The sequence below is a fragment of the Lathamus discolor genome, chromosome Z (genome assembly GCF_037157495.1).
Source record: "Lathamus discolor isolate bLatDis1 chromosome Z, bLatDis1.hap1, whole genome shotgun sequence".
In the NCBI taxonomy this organism is placed as follows: Eukaryota; Metazoa; Chordata; class Aves; order Psittaciformes; family Psittacidae; genus Lathamus; species Lathamus discolor.
The window spans coordinates 73,905,716-73,921,386 of NC_088909.1; the positions used below are offsets into that span (position 1 = coordinate 73,905,716).

The window sequence follows — 15,671 nt, forward strand, 5'->3', positions numbered from 1 at the left end:
GGAGACCAGTGAAGCTGGTGAAGGGTCTAGAGAACAAGTCTTAATGAAGAGTGGCTAGGGGAATTAAGGTTGTTTAGACTGAAGAAAAGTAGTCTACAAAAAACACCCAAAAGGAGGTTGTACCAAGGTGGGTTTCAGTCTCTTCTCCCAAGCAACAAGTGACAGGACACGAGGAAGTGGCCTCAAGTTGTTCAAAGGGACATTCAGATTGGATATTAGGAAAATTCTTTTCCCCAGAAAGTTTGTCAAGCATTGGAACTGGCTGCCCAAGAAATTATTTGAATCACCATTCCTGGATGTATTTAAAAGATGAGTAAATGGTTTACTGGTGGACTTGGCAGTGTTAAGTTTACAGTTGGACTCAATGATCTTAAAGGGTTAAAGTTATTTTCCAACCTAAATGATTCTATGATTCTATTAGTATATCACTTAAAAAAATGTACATGCTATTAAACAATGCAAGAAGACATTGTGAAAAATAAGTTTTCTTCAAAGGATCAAAACATAACAGGGTATTGTAAAAAAAAAATCATAAAGGTAAATATATGCACACATTGTGTATAGACAAATCTTTTCCACATTCCGTAACAACAAACATCCTGCTGGACAGGAATACTGTTAAGGTTATGCAGTTGAACACTCAAAAGTTATCAGATAATTCATCACCACGAATAATGGAATTCATTGCTCAGTTGCATTTTTCCCCAAAGGGCTTAGTTTTATTCAATTCACAGAGTGAATGAGAATCCCTTAGCAGGAAGCTATTCAACATTTAGTTCTAACTTTATTGTTCCAGGTTTGGCACATCCCTTATTATTCATACACTCTTTAAATCCTGAAAATGAAATCAGCACATTTCCTTACTTTTCAGTGGCCACCAGAAACCATTCATTTTACCAGGTTTTGTGCAAGAACATGACATGATCATCTCAACTTCAGATAGTGAACTGAGCCTAGAAAGGCAACAACAGCAACAAAAAAATCCTATAATTCATGGTTGCCCAACTGTAGGCATCTCAGGCACAGTCCCCCATGTATTCAGCCTTATACACCACAGGAAAACATGGACTGATGATCAATAAACTCAGTTCTCTGGTTGTGTCAAACAATCAGCTACGATCACTGAAAGAAAAATTATAGCCACTACCCATTTTCTAAAATCTACATTGTAAAGAAGAAAAGGCAATCAGGACCGGAAAAATCAACCTTGTAATTCTTGGAATGGAAAACTTCTAAAGTACTTCTGGGAGCATCAGATATAATTTCTTGAAGAAAACATTTACTCTTACAACAAATGGGAATAGTATGTGTTGAGGTACGTACCATTTTATATTTATCATCTATAAAAAGCACGTTATGTACATAAAAATTCACTTAGGGAGGGTTATACTTGAATACTGGATTTCATCTGAAAACTTGAAAAGCACAGGCCTGTGCTTTTTATAGGTCTGCACTTTTTATAGGTCTGCGTGTTCTTCCACATGCATAAAAGTGTAGGACTTTTTTAGTAGGACTAAATCATGGCTTGCCTTGATTTCAGCTATTCATAAGAAACAATATGTGAAACAATGTCTTGGTGCCATGTTACCACAATTAATTCTACCTTTTTTTTTTTTTACCTGGTAACACCATAAAGGGCTGTGATTTCTGTATTTCTGTCTAGGGCTAGGAAAACAGAGGCAACATTTCTTTGGAGTTTACTCCTTTGGAGTACTCTGGGCTACAATGAAATATCCTTGACCACCAATGACTGTCAACACTGGCTTGATGCATAGATATCCAGGAGGACCACTGAAACTATTTGGAAGAGCTAGTAGTGAAACTACAGGAATCACCTTGTCTCTGGGGAAACAAATGTGTTTGATTTTTCATCCGCAGTTGAACACTTAGCAACTTTAAGAATAACACCTCTCCAAAATAAAAAATGATTATTCCGGAAGACGGACTCCAAGCATTAAATCATGGAAAAGCAGTCATCATAATAAAGTGTAAAGCTGCTATTAAAAATAAAAGGTAATAGTACCTTCCAGTGTTGTCCATAAACCAGTATGTGTTTCTTGGCAACATCTACCTGGTTCCAGGCCAATGCCAAATCTAGCTGATCCGAAGCAGACATATTTGTACCTAAGAAACAAGTAAAGGAACTAGAAGTTTTCACACATTGGTGTTACACTTTTGCTTTAGAAAACATGTATTTTTAGATAGGTACCTTTCAAGAGTGCAGTCAAAATTGCCAGATCTATGTCCTGCTGATCTTCTGACAGCGCATCAAATATGGTTATCTGTTAGAATTGCAGAAGTATACTATTTGAGGTGAGGCAGAGAAGTCTGCAGTTATTTCTTCTTTGTAAGGGCTGTGATAGATTAAATCATACACATTTCAACACAAACAACGGCAAAGGCCCAGACATTATTTTCCTTTGTTTCAGACAGAAAATGTACCATTTTGCTTTTTAATGCAATGGCATCCCAGGGAAATTGGAATCAACCTACTCCATAACAAATTGAGTCTACTTGCTTTTGACTAGCCTTTAAATCTGAGCAATGTAAAAATGCAGTATGGCTGATATCTACTCAGTATTAAACTCAACAGTAGCCGCTCAAAGTGAAACAAAAAAATCAATCAGACAAACAAAAATAAAACATACATAGTTTAGTGATTACTGTTACAATCGTCATTACTCCCATAGCAAATATTTGGTCCTCCATCATATTCGAAAAGTCGTAATGGACTAGTGAAATTCCCAGTGAATGGAAAAGGGAAAACATAATCCCCTGTTCTAAAAAGGCTAAAAAGGAAGACGAGGGAACTACAGGCTAGACAGTCTCATCTCTGTGTCCAGCAAGATCATGGAGCAGATCCTTCTGGAAAATGTGCTAAGGTACATGGACAATATGAAGGTGATTGGTGACAGCCAACATAGCATCATGAAGGGCAAACTTTGCCTGACAGATTCAGTGGTTTTCTACGACGGTCCCATGGCTTTGGTGGATAAAGGAAGAGCAACTGACATCATCTACCTGGATTTATGCAAAGCATTTGATACTGTCCCACACAACACCTTGTCTCTAAATGGAGAAACACGGATTTAGCAGGTGGATAAGGAATTGGCTGGATGGTCACACTCAAACAGTTGCAGTCAATGCAGGCTCAATGTCTGGGTGAAGACCAGCGACAAGTGGCCCTCATTGGCTGGTACTGGGGCCAAGATTATTTAACATCTTTGTTGGTGACATGGACAGTGGGATTGAGTGTGCCCTCAGTAAGTTTGCCCATGACGCCAAGATGTGTGGTGCAATCAATACACTGGAGTGAAGGGATGCTATTCAGAGGGATGCTGACATGCTCGAGAGGTGGCCTTGTGAGAACCTCATGAAGTTCAACAAGCCCAGGTGCAAGGTCCTGCACATGGGGCAATCCAAACAGGGATACAGACTGGGTGATGAGTGGAACGAGAACAGTCCTGTGGAGAAGGACTTGGGGTTACTGGTGGATTTAAAACTAGACATGACTAGCAAAATGTGCTTGCAGCCCAGAAACCTGGTCACATCCTGGACTGCATCAAAAGAAGGATGGCCAGCAGGTAGACAGAGGTGATTTTCCCCCTTTACTCCACTCTTGTGAGACCTCTGTATGTTTGGTTCTCAGGCTCTCAGAAGGATATGGACCTTTTTGAGCAAGTCCAGAGGAGGGCCACAAGGATGATCAGAAGGCTGGAGCACCTCTCCTGTAAGGACAGGCTGAGAGAGTTGGGTTTTTGTTCAGCCTGGAAAAGAGAAGACTCCAGAGATGCCTTCTAGCAGCCTTTTATTACTTAAAGTGGGATACAGCAAAGATTGGGAGGGTCTCTTTATTACAGAGTGTAGTGATAGGATGGAGGTGAGAAGGAAGAAGGAAAGAGTGAATGAGCGGCTGCATGGTTCCGAGTTACCAGCTGGGTTTAAACCACCACAGAAGGGTAACGGTTTTAACTGAAAGAGTGTAGATTTAGATCAGATACTAAAAATAAATTTTTTGCTGTGAAGGTAGTGAGGCACTGGCAAAGGTTGCCCAGAGAAGCTGTGGATGCTTCAACTTTGGCATTGTTCAAGGCCAAGTTGGGGGAGCTTTGAGCACCTGGTCTAGTGGAAATTGTCCCTGTCTGTGGCAGGGGGATTAGAACTAGATGATCTTTAAGGTCTCTTCCTATTCAAACCATTGTATGATTCTACTTGCAAATAAGCACCTGAGCTGCTATACATGCCAGCACATTTCAAAGGTACACTTAATACTCAGAGACAAATTTTAGTACAATTTTGTTGCAAGTAGAAAAATAGAGAGAAACATTTTTAACTTACAAATAAGACACTTGTAAAGAAGGGGAAAAAGTAGGAATTACTTGATCTTTCCTGGGCATACAAAGATGTCTGACTTTTTAGTAAAGTTAGAAAGGCTGTCATTTCATAAGCAAGCACCTCAATTTGAAAGGTTAACTAAACAGGCTATGTGGAGCTACTCAATATATAAATAAGCCCAGACACCTTAGTGTAACCTTATTTTAGAGATAACATCATTACAACTGCTTTGCCCATGGCAACCCACTGCAGAAAGAGCAAAAAGGGAAAAGGGTAACTGCAAATGAAGACACCCTAAATTCAGAGCATGAACCCCACTCACAGAGTCTCTGTGCTCCATGCATTCCATCAAAATGTGAAATAGATGACTGGATTGTTTCTGTCCCAAGTTAAATGTGTTTTGGATCATCACTAAGACTTCCTCCTTCACTTGAGGGCGCAATTCCCTGAAAAACAGATATACAACCAAGAAAAAGTGTATTTCTGGCTAATTCTTATCAGCCCAAATGACACTTCAGCAAAAGACGAAACTTGTGTTAATCAGGCATTACTTCTGACTATATATATAAGCTATTGGAAACAGAACAAATTAAAAAGATAACAATTTTCACAGGACTGTCTGTGAATATAGAGCTAAAAACCACCAGAAGTTTAGCAAACTTCTTGTTTTTTTCAATAAACATATAAGGATAACATTAAAATCCTCATTGTTCATTAGGTTTCATACTTCTCCCATCTTTTTTCCCTTCATTTATATTCCTGTTAACCTTTTCATACATATTTACATTTCTTTTTGAAATGGCAGGAATTTTTTTAAAGGTCAAAAATGTCAAAGAAAAAGCAAGACAAGAAAAAGGTTCTCAAAAGAACACACTAGAGAAATGTAAAACCCCCCAAAAGAGTGTTTAGAAAAGATAATAAATAAATAATTAGGATATAAAGTTTATTAAATTGTTCTCTCTTTTTTTTTTTTTTATTTGAACAAATCCAGACCATCTTTTTAAAATTTGGTTCTTTATTTTAACAGCCCTTTGACTTTGAAAAATTTTCGCCGAAATATGAATTTGCTATACAAACATATGTGTATTTGTTTCCAGTTTGGATGTAAAATTTTCATCAAGGTGGGTTCAACAGAGAGCAGCTGAGGCTGCACAAAGCGTTACAGCTAGATGAGTATGACAAATCAGGGTTACCATTGACTGAGCAAACCATAGCCAAAGACAAGGAACCTTATTCCTTCTCCTTCCCCAGCCTGAGGGTCCTACAGCAACTAACCTCAGCCCTAGTCCCAAAAGTTTTGTGCAACCCAGATCCAAGCCTACTTATACAACATTGATGGCAGGAGAAAGGACTGAGTCGAAACCCAAGCAGACCCTCTGGGACAACCCAAAAGTACCCCTTACTGAAGGTGAAAACATAACAACTCAAAATGGCTAAATGCAGTTTCTTTCTCCTCTTAAAAAAAAAAAAAAAAAAAAAAAAAGGCCATCTTAAGCTGGGCATAATAATTCTTTCAGCACTAGTTTGAGAGTTTGAAACAGGGAAGGAAGAAATTGCTCCCATTTCACAGAAGTAAAAGCCAGCAAAAGACCACGGCAGGCTCATTACTAAAAACATAAGAAATTATCTTAGAGGTCCAAGGAGGACGAGCATTATGCCACTACTCACCCCGTATCACCCGTGTATTTGTGGGTAAAAGCCAGGATATCTGCAGCTCTGCCAGTGCCCTCATAGACCACCACAGGGACAGTTGGGCTGGCCCTCACGTACTCCCACACCATTAGGATCACACTGGGGCCTCCTTCCACCACCAACCCAACTATGGGTACACCTTGGCCCATTCCTGTTTCAAAACACACCTAACCAGTTACAAACAGGTCTAAGTCACACAAAAAAAATCAGAATATCTGGTAAATAAATACTTATGAAGGAGTCTCACACATGGTTCAATGGAGAGGAAATCATGCCTTCACCATCTCTAATTTGACTTACACTTTTTAAGATTTTCACAGAACTTCTGCAACCACATCAAAAAGACCATTAAAACCTCCTGATAAAATTGTAAGTATCTTTAGCACTAGAAAGAAGAAACATCCTTCAAAATATCAATCTGTCCTTTCCAATAGCTTTCACATGCAAGGACATTGACAGTGTTTGAAATGTGGTCAATGTCCATTTATTTACCTATACACACGAAAAGTAATCAGCCATACTCACTTGTGTGTATTTTTTGAAGTGATATGTACTTCTCCAAATTCCTCCTGAGCATCATTTCATTCCCATACTTGCCTACAGTCCCATCATCTGCCATTAAAAAATGAGAGTGCATGCTGTTGAGGGTACTTAGCTTGCTGAGTGGATTACCAAGTGTCTGGTACAGGCAAACTACCTAAGAAAACCAAAATAAAAGGATGTTCAAAAAAAACAAAAAAAATCACCATTTTATACATTTCTTCCTCATACTGTGACCTTCTGAAAGCCTCTACCACATTTTTTGCAGATCTCCTCAAATATGGATTTTCATTTGATTATTAATAGCAACAAAACCACAATTAGTACTACAAAAAAGCATCTCTAAATAGGCTTGCAGTCCTTGCAAGCCTATTTAGTCACTGCATGCCCTTCTTTGCAACAGCTGAAATACAGTGGCGTATTTTTGGTGAATGTATTCCCATTACAAACATTCAAGCTATCATTTATTTGAAATGTTTTCACCATACTCGTCAAGTGTTTTTAGAAAGTTATGTAGATTGTGCCTTCACACTGGCAGTCACATAAAGTTCTAGTTTATGAATAAAAATCATGCATATTAATAGCCTATTTGTGTATACCATTAACCTGATTGCTCATCCTGAATTACATGAATATACAAAATACATCATTTGCAACCACAAGAGAATTGCCTAATTAATTACAAAATCTCAAAAAGGAATGAAAATTTCCTTTAAGAACAGAAATACTTTAAAACTATTCATTTACATACAAATGGCAAAATACAGTGCTTCAATATGCCACAGAACTTACTGCTGAGCAAAATGCAAACCTAGTCTAAAATTTAAACCTGTTACAGAAGAAAAATATCAGACTAGTGAAATGAAGCCAGCAGAAAATAAAGTATGCAAAAAAAGCTATAACATCCTCTGAATATGAAGGCTTTTATTAAGGAAATGTGTCCAACTCACATCTTTTCCAATGAGATCACTCTGGTTCTCAATGACACCCCATGGAGGAATCCCAACAGCAAAGATCTTTCTCAGGTGGGGTGAAGCACGGCCTTTCAACGCATCCCCCACATGCTTCGACACTCCTAAACAGATAATTAAATCATCATTTTTCTTCTACATTTGGACACCTGCTACAGGACACCAATTAAAGAGTTTCCCATAATATAATTTATTCTACAGTTACGCTTTAATCAGAAACAAACCATCTCACCCAACTTGTATATTTGACGTGCACTGCAAGTATTGTAAGGCTCAGATGTAATGCACCACTGCTTCAAACTCAACACATATTTCTAATTAATAATACTCATATATGTTGCTAATGGTGCTTTATACCTCCATAAAACTTTACTATCAACACAAATTCACAGGGCGTTTCTCCTGTAAGGTCACCAGGTTGCTAAAGAAGGAAGTGTTTCATTTCCATGACTCAAAGACCCCCACAGATTTTGATAGTAGCTTATAGCAAGTTTCACAGATGAATAAGCTAATTAATGAATTATCCTAATTCAAAACTTTATTAATTATAAAACTTCAGCTAAATTTAGATTTGAAAACTGTTTCAAAAACACCAATCACAGTTCTCAGAGCCTAAATATTTTAATGAAGCAGATTAAATTGACTGCAAATAAGTTCTGGTTATCTACGATCAGTGTTTCATGTTACATGCACAATACTGTGCTCTATAATGAAAAATTTTAAAATCTGAAAATAAAAATAGTAAAACTATAAAAACAATGAACTATTTAAAATAGAGTGCCTGTCAACAGCAGATGAACATGTTGTCACTCTTTGAACTATACACTGCTCTTAAACTCTAAATTTTGTGCTAAAATATCACAAATTATCAAACAATTTAATTACATTCACTCTAAATTCATATGCTCATATGCAGAGAAAAAACACCAGAGAAAGACAGAAACAAAGAAAAGTAATTGCACTACCGCTGTTGATGCCTTCTGTAATTATCCAAGCTCCTGTAGTCTCAGCAGCCTTCACCAATCCTTTGCAAAAAACCTGCTTGATCTTTGAGGGAAGCTTGAAATTTTGAATGCCTCCATGAACAGAGATCACTAGCTTTGGCAACTCCATCTGCCATTCCTTAACCATCAGGTGCATCAGCTGTTCCAAATTGCTGTCATAAGAGAGCCTAATGTACTGAAGAAATAATAATGGGTAAAATAACCGTCCTATAAATACCCCAAAAGAAGAAACTGCAATATCTTACATCTTACAAAGTTCTCAGCATTAATTTATTAAAGATTTTGTACAGGATTAGCACTTTCACAATACCACTAATGTGACAGCACAAAAATACATCAGTGAGAAATACAGACAGCAAGACAGAGTATGCTTAATTTCAGTGAAGTTCAATACAAAAATATCATACACACACGCTAACCTGACTTACTTTTAGATTCCCCCTGCTCTCTTAAGGGAAAAAATCTGATATTCACCCAAAACCACTTTTTGCCTTTCCTGTGCTGAAATGATAAAAAGAAAACCAACATATAAACCGGATCTGTTACCTTAGCATGGTAAGTGTGATCTCCATCTTGAAAATTGATTGTACCAAATGCATCTGTTGGACTCATCTTCGTGTGGTTTTGCACAGACCATTCTTCACCATCTCTCTGTGGGGCAGCCTGATAAACAGGCCAGTTACAGTCCACTCCCGGGTGATCTCCAATCAGCCGTCCACAGCAACATCTCACATTAAAAATAAACCAATTATTTTACATCAAACACACATGTAACTCTTGAATCTTGATCAGAATAAGCCAGAAAGCTTTCTGCAGAGAAGGATATTGTAACTTTCTGACACAGAATGTAATAAAAATGAAATCAGCTGAAAAAATCTCAACAATGGCAAAATGATGTGGCATTAAATTGTAAGTAAGTTTTATTGGATACAGAATTTGTTCTCTGCTTGAGGAACACTAATAACAGTTGGGAGTTTGGACTAGATAATTTTCAAAGGTCCCTTTCCACCCAAACCTTGCTGTGATTCTGAATGATTCTGTAACTGCTTGAGAGTTCCATGTAGCAATTCTGACCTGCAGCTCAGATTTATAGCAATGCAGCTGAGATTTATTGGTCTCATATAGAACATTTCAGATGAGTATCACAGAACACCAAGTCTTGCAATGGCTATTACCAAAGGTTATTCTAGGTACAGAAGAAAAATCATTAATCAGGAGGAGAGGAGCAACCGTCAGTCTAGAGAAAACTTCAAGGTGAACTTTATACTAACCCTTAAGATGCCAGCAGAGTAAATATACAAAATAAATGGCCTGAAGTGCAATGTTAAGGGAAATTTAGCAGAAGCTTGGTTAGCATTGAAAGTTTGCAACTGAATAAATAACCCAAATTCCAAATTCAACTGGTATACTGTCAGGCTCTGACGTGCTCCAATCTCTTCTACAAAATTAACTTCAGTGTAATTTATAGTGGCATCTGACAGTCCAGTTTTCCTTTAGACATTTCAGAAGACCAAATACCCTTGGGAACGAAGATAAATTATTCCCTTAAACTCTTGTAAGATATCAAATGGCCTCCAACAACTCAAACTCAATGGCTGTGTTCAGACTCAGATGTATTACTTATGGATCTAAAGGCAGGATAGATGTAAACATTTGCAAAATCGTGAAGAGGTACATTCAGAAAGAAAGAGTTTTCTGTGGAGATGAGTAAGAGCTAGGGTGAAAGAGAAATAAATTTAAAATAACAAGCAAACAAAAAACAACCCCTTAAACAACCATAAGTAACTTAAGGAAGCAACCTGCTTTAGAAAGGTACTTTTTGACACACAGAATCCATGAAGTTATGTTTGCACTCCAGTTTTTTAACACAGCAATTTACAATTGATCGATTCAATGCCCTGCAAAAGCCGACTGGAGAAAAACAACTCAAAGTTACTCAGTGGAGAATTAAAGAGTTGCACACTACAGAAGAGTTGAGACCTACTGTCACATGTATGATGATGGTTAGCTAGAAGCCAGAAGGCAATAGGTACTACCAAAAATGCCCACATTTTGTCAAGCTAACTTGCGCCTTTTCCTTAGCTGAGACAAACAGTAAGATACCCCAGAAATCCAGCGATTTGCCAGAAGTCAGGCATGTGCTCACAACTGAGCCCTATAAAAACAGAGGAAATTATCTAGCCCAGCAGTTAGATCGTGTTGTGGGGGGTAGCATCACAGAGGGGTTTTATTGCCAAGCTACTCTAACCATAAATATTGCCCAGTTAGGCTCACTGCATGACTCCACAACTATTTGCACTGTGATAGCAGCAGAAAAAAATACCAAAACAAAAAACAAACTCAACAGAGATTAGGAGAGGGGGCATAGTAACTGCTGAAATAAACTATTAATCTATGGACCTCTTCTGATGACCTCAAAAGCAAAAACCATGGTAATTTTGCCTCCTCATAGACAAACCAAGACAAGCAGGTCAAGGCTCATTTACTAAACAAAAAGTATCCAAGCTGGAACAAGCCACATTATATCACTTCCAGATGTACAATTAAATTACTATTTCAGAAGACAGTGAGGGATCAACACAAATAGGAGATCACTGCTGACACTGTGTTGTCACATAATATGTGGACTCAGAATCCACACTCAGACTACTACTGAGATACATCTAAATTAAAAGAGTTTCAGAGCAATGTAGCTGCAAAGCAGATAGCACAAGGGGTACAGATTTAGGTAAAATCTGCCCACAGGGAGCACAAGGCCAATGACTATACTTGTTTATGACTCCCCTCCCTCTTTATGTCAAAAGAAAGACCAGAAGAAAGAGATGGATTTGATTTTATGATTGGTCTTCAGAGGACAAATGTCTCTACAGCCTCCTTGCTCCACTTTTTTTTCTGCTGGCTTTTTGGGGAGACTCCAAAAAGGGTAAAAGACAGCAAATGTCAGAAAAAAACCCCACATATATTTAGGTGAAACATTAGAAAAAAACAAAGATACCCTATTGTCCTTTGACCCTAGAAACATCTTGTGGTCACTGAACTGCTCCTAGAGTGGCCTCACAATAAAGGCCTTTCACCGTGAGTCATTCCAAAAGAAAGAGAACCAAATACCAGTCACAGCTAAATACTACATCACCTTACATTACTCACATACCACATTACACTGAGCCAAAGCAGAGATCCTCTGGAAAGGAACTAATCCTGTGACAAGACAAATCAGTGTAGTAACCTTGAAACTGAGAAGCTTAAGGAACATCAAACTGGTTTACTAATTAACATCATTTGTACTACGTATTTAACGTTTACATACAAATGCAACCAGACATGAGCGACATTCAGAACAGCTCAGTTATGCTGAGCAGGCAGTGGAAGAACTGCATGTAGGCATACGAAAGGTGTGCAAGGTCTCTGCACAGCTGGGTTTACCTCAGAGATTATCATAGCAAGAGGTCTCAACTCAGAAGGATTGGTATTTCCCAAATAGTTTATGATCTGCTCCAAGCTGGCATGCTCTCTCTGTCTTGCTGTCTAGCAGGAGCAGACAAGATGCTAAAGACTCCTGAGCTACCTGGGAGGTCAAAAGCCAAGACTAAGGGACTCGCAGGAAAGTTGAAAAAACCAAAGCAGAAGATTACACACAGCTGTTGGGACTTTTTTCTGTAAAGTTTCATGCTGTATGTGTACTTGAAAAGCTCAAGGAGGAGAGGAGCTACCAGCCAGGGATGATGATTAAGTAAGGACTGCTCAGGAGCACTTGACCCACACACACCCCAGGGACCTGTCGGGCTGCATCCCGAGGTGCTGAGGGAGGGGGCTGATGTCCTTGTGCAGCTGCTCTCCATCAGCTCTCAAAGGCCATGGAGATCAGAGAGGTCTCAATGAGTGGAGGAAGGCAAATGCCTCCCCTGACTTCAGAACAGGGCAGCAGCACCTGGGGAAGCTGCGGGCTGGGCGGCCTCCCGCCATAAAACCAAGGAGCGAGTCCTCCTGGAGCCCACGCCTGGGCAGATGAGGGAGCAGGCAGCAATGGGGGCAGCTGGCAGTGAGTTTCTACAGGTAAGCCATGCCTGACCCACCTGACTGCCAGCTGCGACAGGATCATGGGGACAAGAGGAGAGCAGTGGGTGCCGCCTGCCTCTGCTCCAGGCTTTCAGCCACCACTCCACCAGCATCCTCCTGCCTGAGCTGTGAGGTTATGATCTGGGAAGGAGGACACAGTGGTGGGTGAGGACCGGGCTGGGTGGTGGGCTCAGGGAGGTGGTTGTGGGTTGGACATTGCCCGGAGGCCGGTATTGAGCTGGGTCTGTGCAGGGCCTGCACTCTTCAGGACCTCCATCAGCGACCCGAGGAGGGGATGGAGTGTGCGTACAGCCCTGTGAGGTGGCAGCTCTGGGGGTGGCCCTGGGTGCTGGTGGGCAGTGAGGGGAGCCACGGCCACCCGTGTCCTCAGGCAGCAATGAGGGCCAGCAGTACCTGGGATGGTGTGAGCAGGACATGGCCCGAGAACCAGGGGAGGGCAGGGACCGTCCCCTCTGCTTGGTGTTTGCCAGCCCCTGCCTGGGTACCACCTCCATCTTGGATCCCCATCACAGGAACACTGTCAAACTGATGGGAACTGAGGGAAGGTCATGGAGAGGGTTAGCCTGGACCCCTTACTCTTGAGGAGAGGTGGCAGGACCAGGGCTGGTTCATCTGGAAGGAGCAATGGCTTTGCAGGCACCCATCAGCATCACTGGCAGAATGGGAGGGGACACAGGAAATGCATCCAGGCTCTTCACAGTGCTGAGTGGTGGGAGGGAGAGAGGCACCAGCACACGTGAAACACAGAAGGCCGGGGCTGGAGGGAAGGAGAAGCCTTTCCCCCAGGAGGACAGCAGTGGAGCCGGGGCCTGGGGAGGGTGGTCTCATTCCAGCCTGGGGGGTTCCACACCCCAACTGGTGAAGTCCTGAGCACGGCTGTCTGACTCCCCTGCTGAGCCTGTTGTGGGCATGGGCTCATGACCACCGAGACCTCCTCAGGTACCAGCCAGCCAGAGTTACACTAGGATTCTATGAATGTATCATATGCATTGATTCAAAGTGTCTGCAATGGCTTTACCTTCTTTGCCTCAAAGACTTACTAAGCTACTAGGGGAGGGAGCAACGTTAGTAACACAGACTCCTGGAAAAGTCACGCCTTGAGCAACATGGGGAATCCTGGAGGGTCAACACTGAGGTAAAAGTAACCACAGTAGCCAAGACTGCAAAATCCAGTGCCATAACAGGCAGTACTTCACAGACTGTATCCGTATCAGACAATTTGTGAGAACATCTCAGATGTGTAAGGATGCAGAAGACTGCCATCACATTCTTACGTATTAATGCGTGTGCCACCTTTGATGTGCTCATGAGCACTTCACTGAAGAGTAGGTAGAGGCCTTTCAACACACTGAGAAGCGTGAGCAAAGGTGCCAGTAACTTATTCAAATTTGATTAGCAACTACTAAATGGGAGTTATTCTACTTAGTATGAGCAAATGGTTGCATAACCTACTCATAAACTGTTTGCAAACCTTGGAAGTTCTCTGCACATAAGGAAACTTTAACAGATTTCATTTGCCTACAATATTAGGTCGAATTACAGTAGGCATCAAGTACATTCATATGACTTTTGGACTGTTGTGGAAAATTACAGATCTCAGGAGGCCCAAAACCTGTTTCATTGCTGATCCAATAAATACCATATAACCAGTTATAACACTTATGTGAAAATTGTCTCCCTTTGTTAGGAATAGAAAAATTCCCCTAGAACAAAGTTCTGTGTACACCTTAAGATACACAAGAAAACAAGAACAGCTAACATACTGGAAAATATACTTGCAAGATAGATAATGGCTGACCAAAATCAACATCAGACCCACACACATGTTCTGCATATACAGACAGACAAACAAATAGGATTCACATTAATTTAAGCAGCATGAAAATTCTAAATGACAAGTGAAAGAAAAAGCTACAAGATAAAAAATCCACAAAGGTACAGGATGTCTTTACTGAGAAAGTTGAGAGAAAAAAGCAAACCCACCCTGTGGGGTTCCCATTTTCAGTGATTTGGTGGAAAGCTAATCTTGCTTTGGTTTTCCATCCACCCCCATGTTAATTTTCATACCAAAGAGCTTCCCAGACCAAATAACAGCATGGTCACTGCTGAAAGGCAGCTGACTACAGAACTGTTGTAGTCTCAAAATGTTGGTGCCCTGGGTTCAGCTGTAACAGCTGAAGGCGTAGCTGCTAATCTTTCCTAGTAGCTGGTGAAGTGCTGTGTTTCGGCTCCATTCCGAGAACAACACTGATAACACACCGATGTTTTAGTTGTTGCTAAGAAGCACATATCCTGATCAACGACTTTTCAGTCTCATGCTCTGCAAGTGAGGAAGGGTGTAAAAAGCCAGGAGGGAGCAGAGACAGGACACCTGACCCAAACTAGCCAAAGGGGTATTCCATACCACAGCACGTCATGCCCAGTGTATAAACTGGGGGAAGTCATGCAGAAGGGCAGATCACTTCTCAGGTCAGTGGGTGGTGAGCAATTGTATGGTGCATCACTTGTGTTTATTTTCTTCTCTTTCCGTTTTTAGTCTTATATTCTTTCCCCTTGTTATTTTCCCTATCATAATTATTATTATTAGTTGTAGTAGTAGTTTTGTATTATACCTTAGTTACTAGACTGCACTTATCTCAACTTGTGGGATTTACATTCTTTCAATTCCCCTCCCCATCCAACCCAGAGCTGGGGGGAAGAAGGGGAAGAAGAGGAAGAGTAGATGCATGGTTCTGAGTTACTAGCTGGGCTTTAACCATGACAGTTAGATTGAAAACTACTAATTAATATGAACCACAAAATATTACCTATGTGAAAAAAACCCGACGCATTAGTTAAAAATGCCAAAGTGATATAGCTTTTGTTGCTTGTCTTCCCAAAAGCAGGGACTCAGGATACCTTCTGCCAAGATGAAAAAGCCTGCAGAAAACCTGTCATCAGGGATGTTTTTAATACCCTCCTTCTTCTTCATTTTGTTCTTCATTTTTCCATAATTCTTACTGTTTATTTTCATAGAATCATAAAATCATAGAATGGTTAGGGTTGGAAAGGA

General features: G+C 40.4%; 1 protein-coding gene across 1 annotated transcript in view; it reads right to left on the reverse strand.

Annotated features, from left to right (window-relative positions):
* The window catches only part of TRPM6 (transient receptor potential cation channel subfamily M member 6), an 86,975-nt gene that overhangs the window by 56,826 nt on the left and 14,478 nt on the right, over positions 1–15,671 (reverse strand). Inside the window, exons 4-11 of the mRNA XM_065662398.1 lie at positions 9,089–9,269; positions 8,504–8,717; positions 7,518–7,642; positions 6,553–6,724; positions 6,004–6,178; positions 4,658–4,781; positions 2,210–2,282; positions 2,024–2,124 (exon numbers count right to left, since the gene is read on the reverse strand). Coding sequence (XP_065518470.1) covers positions 2,024–2,124; positions 2,210–2,282; positions 4,658–4,781; positions 6,004–6,178; positions 6,553–6,724; positions 7,518–7,642; positions 8,504–8,717; positions 9,089–9,269 — 1,165 coding nt within the window. The remainder of the gene's footprint in view (positions 1–2,023; positions 2,125–2,209; positions 2,283–4,657; positions 4,782–6,003; positions 6,179–6,552; positions 6,725–7,517; positions 7,643–8,503; positions 8,718–9,088; positions 9,270–15,671) is intronic.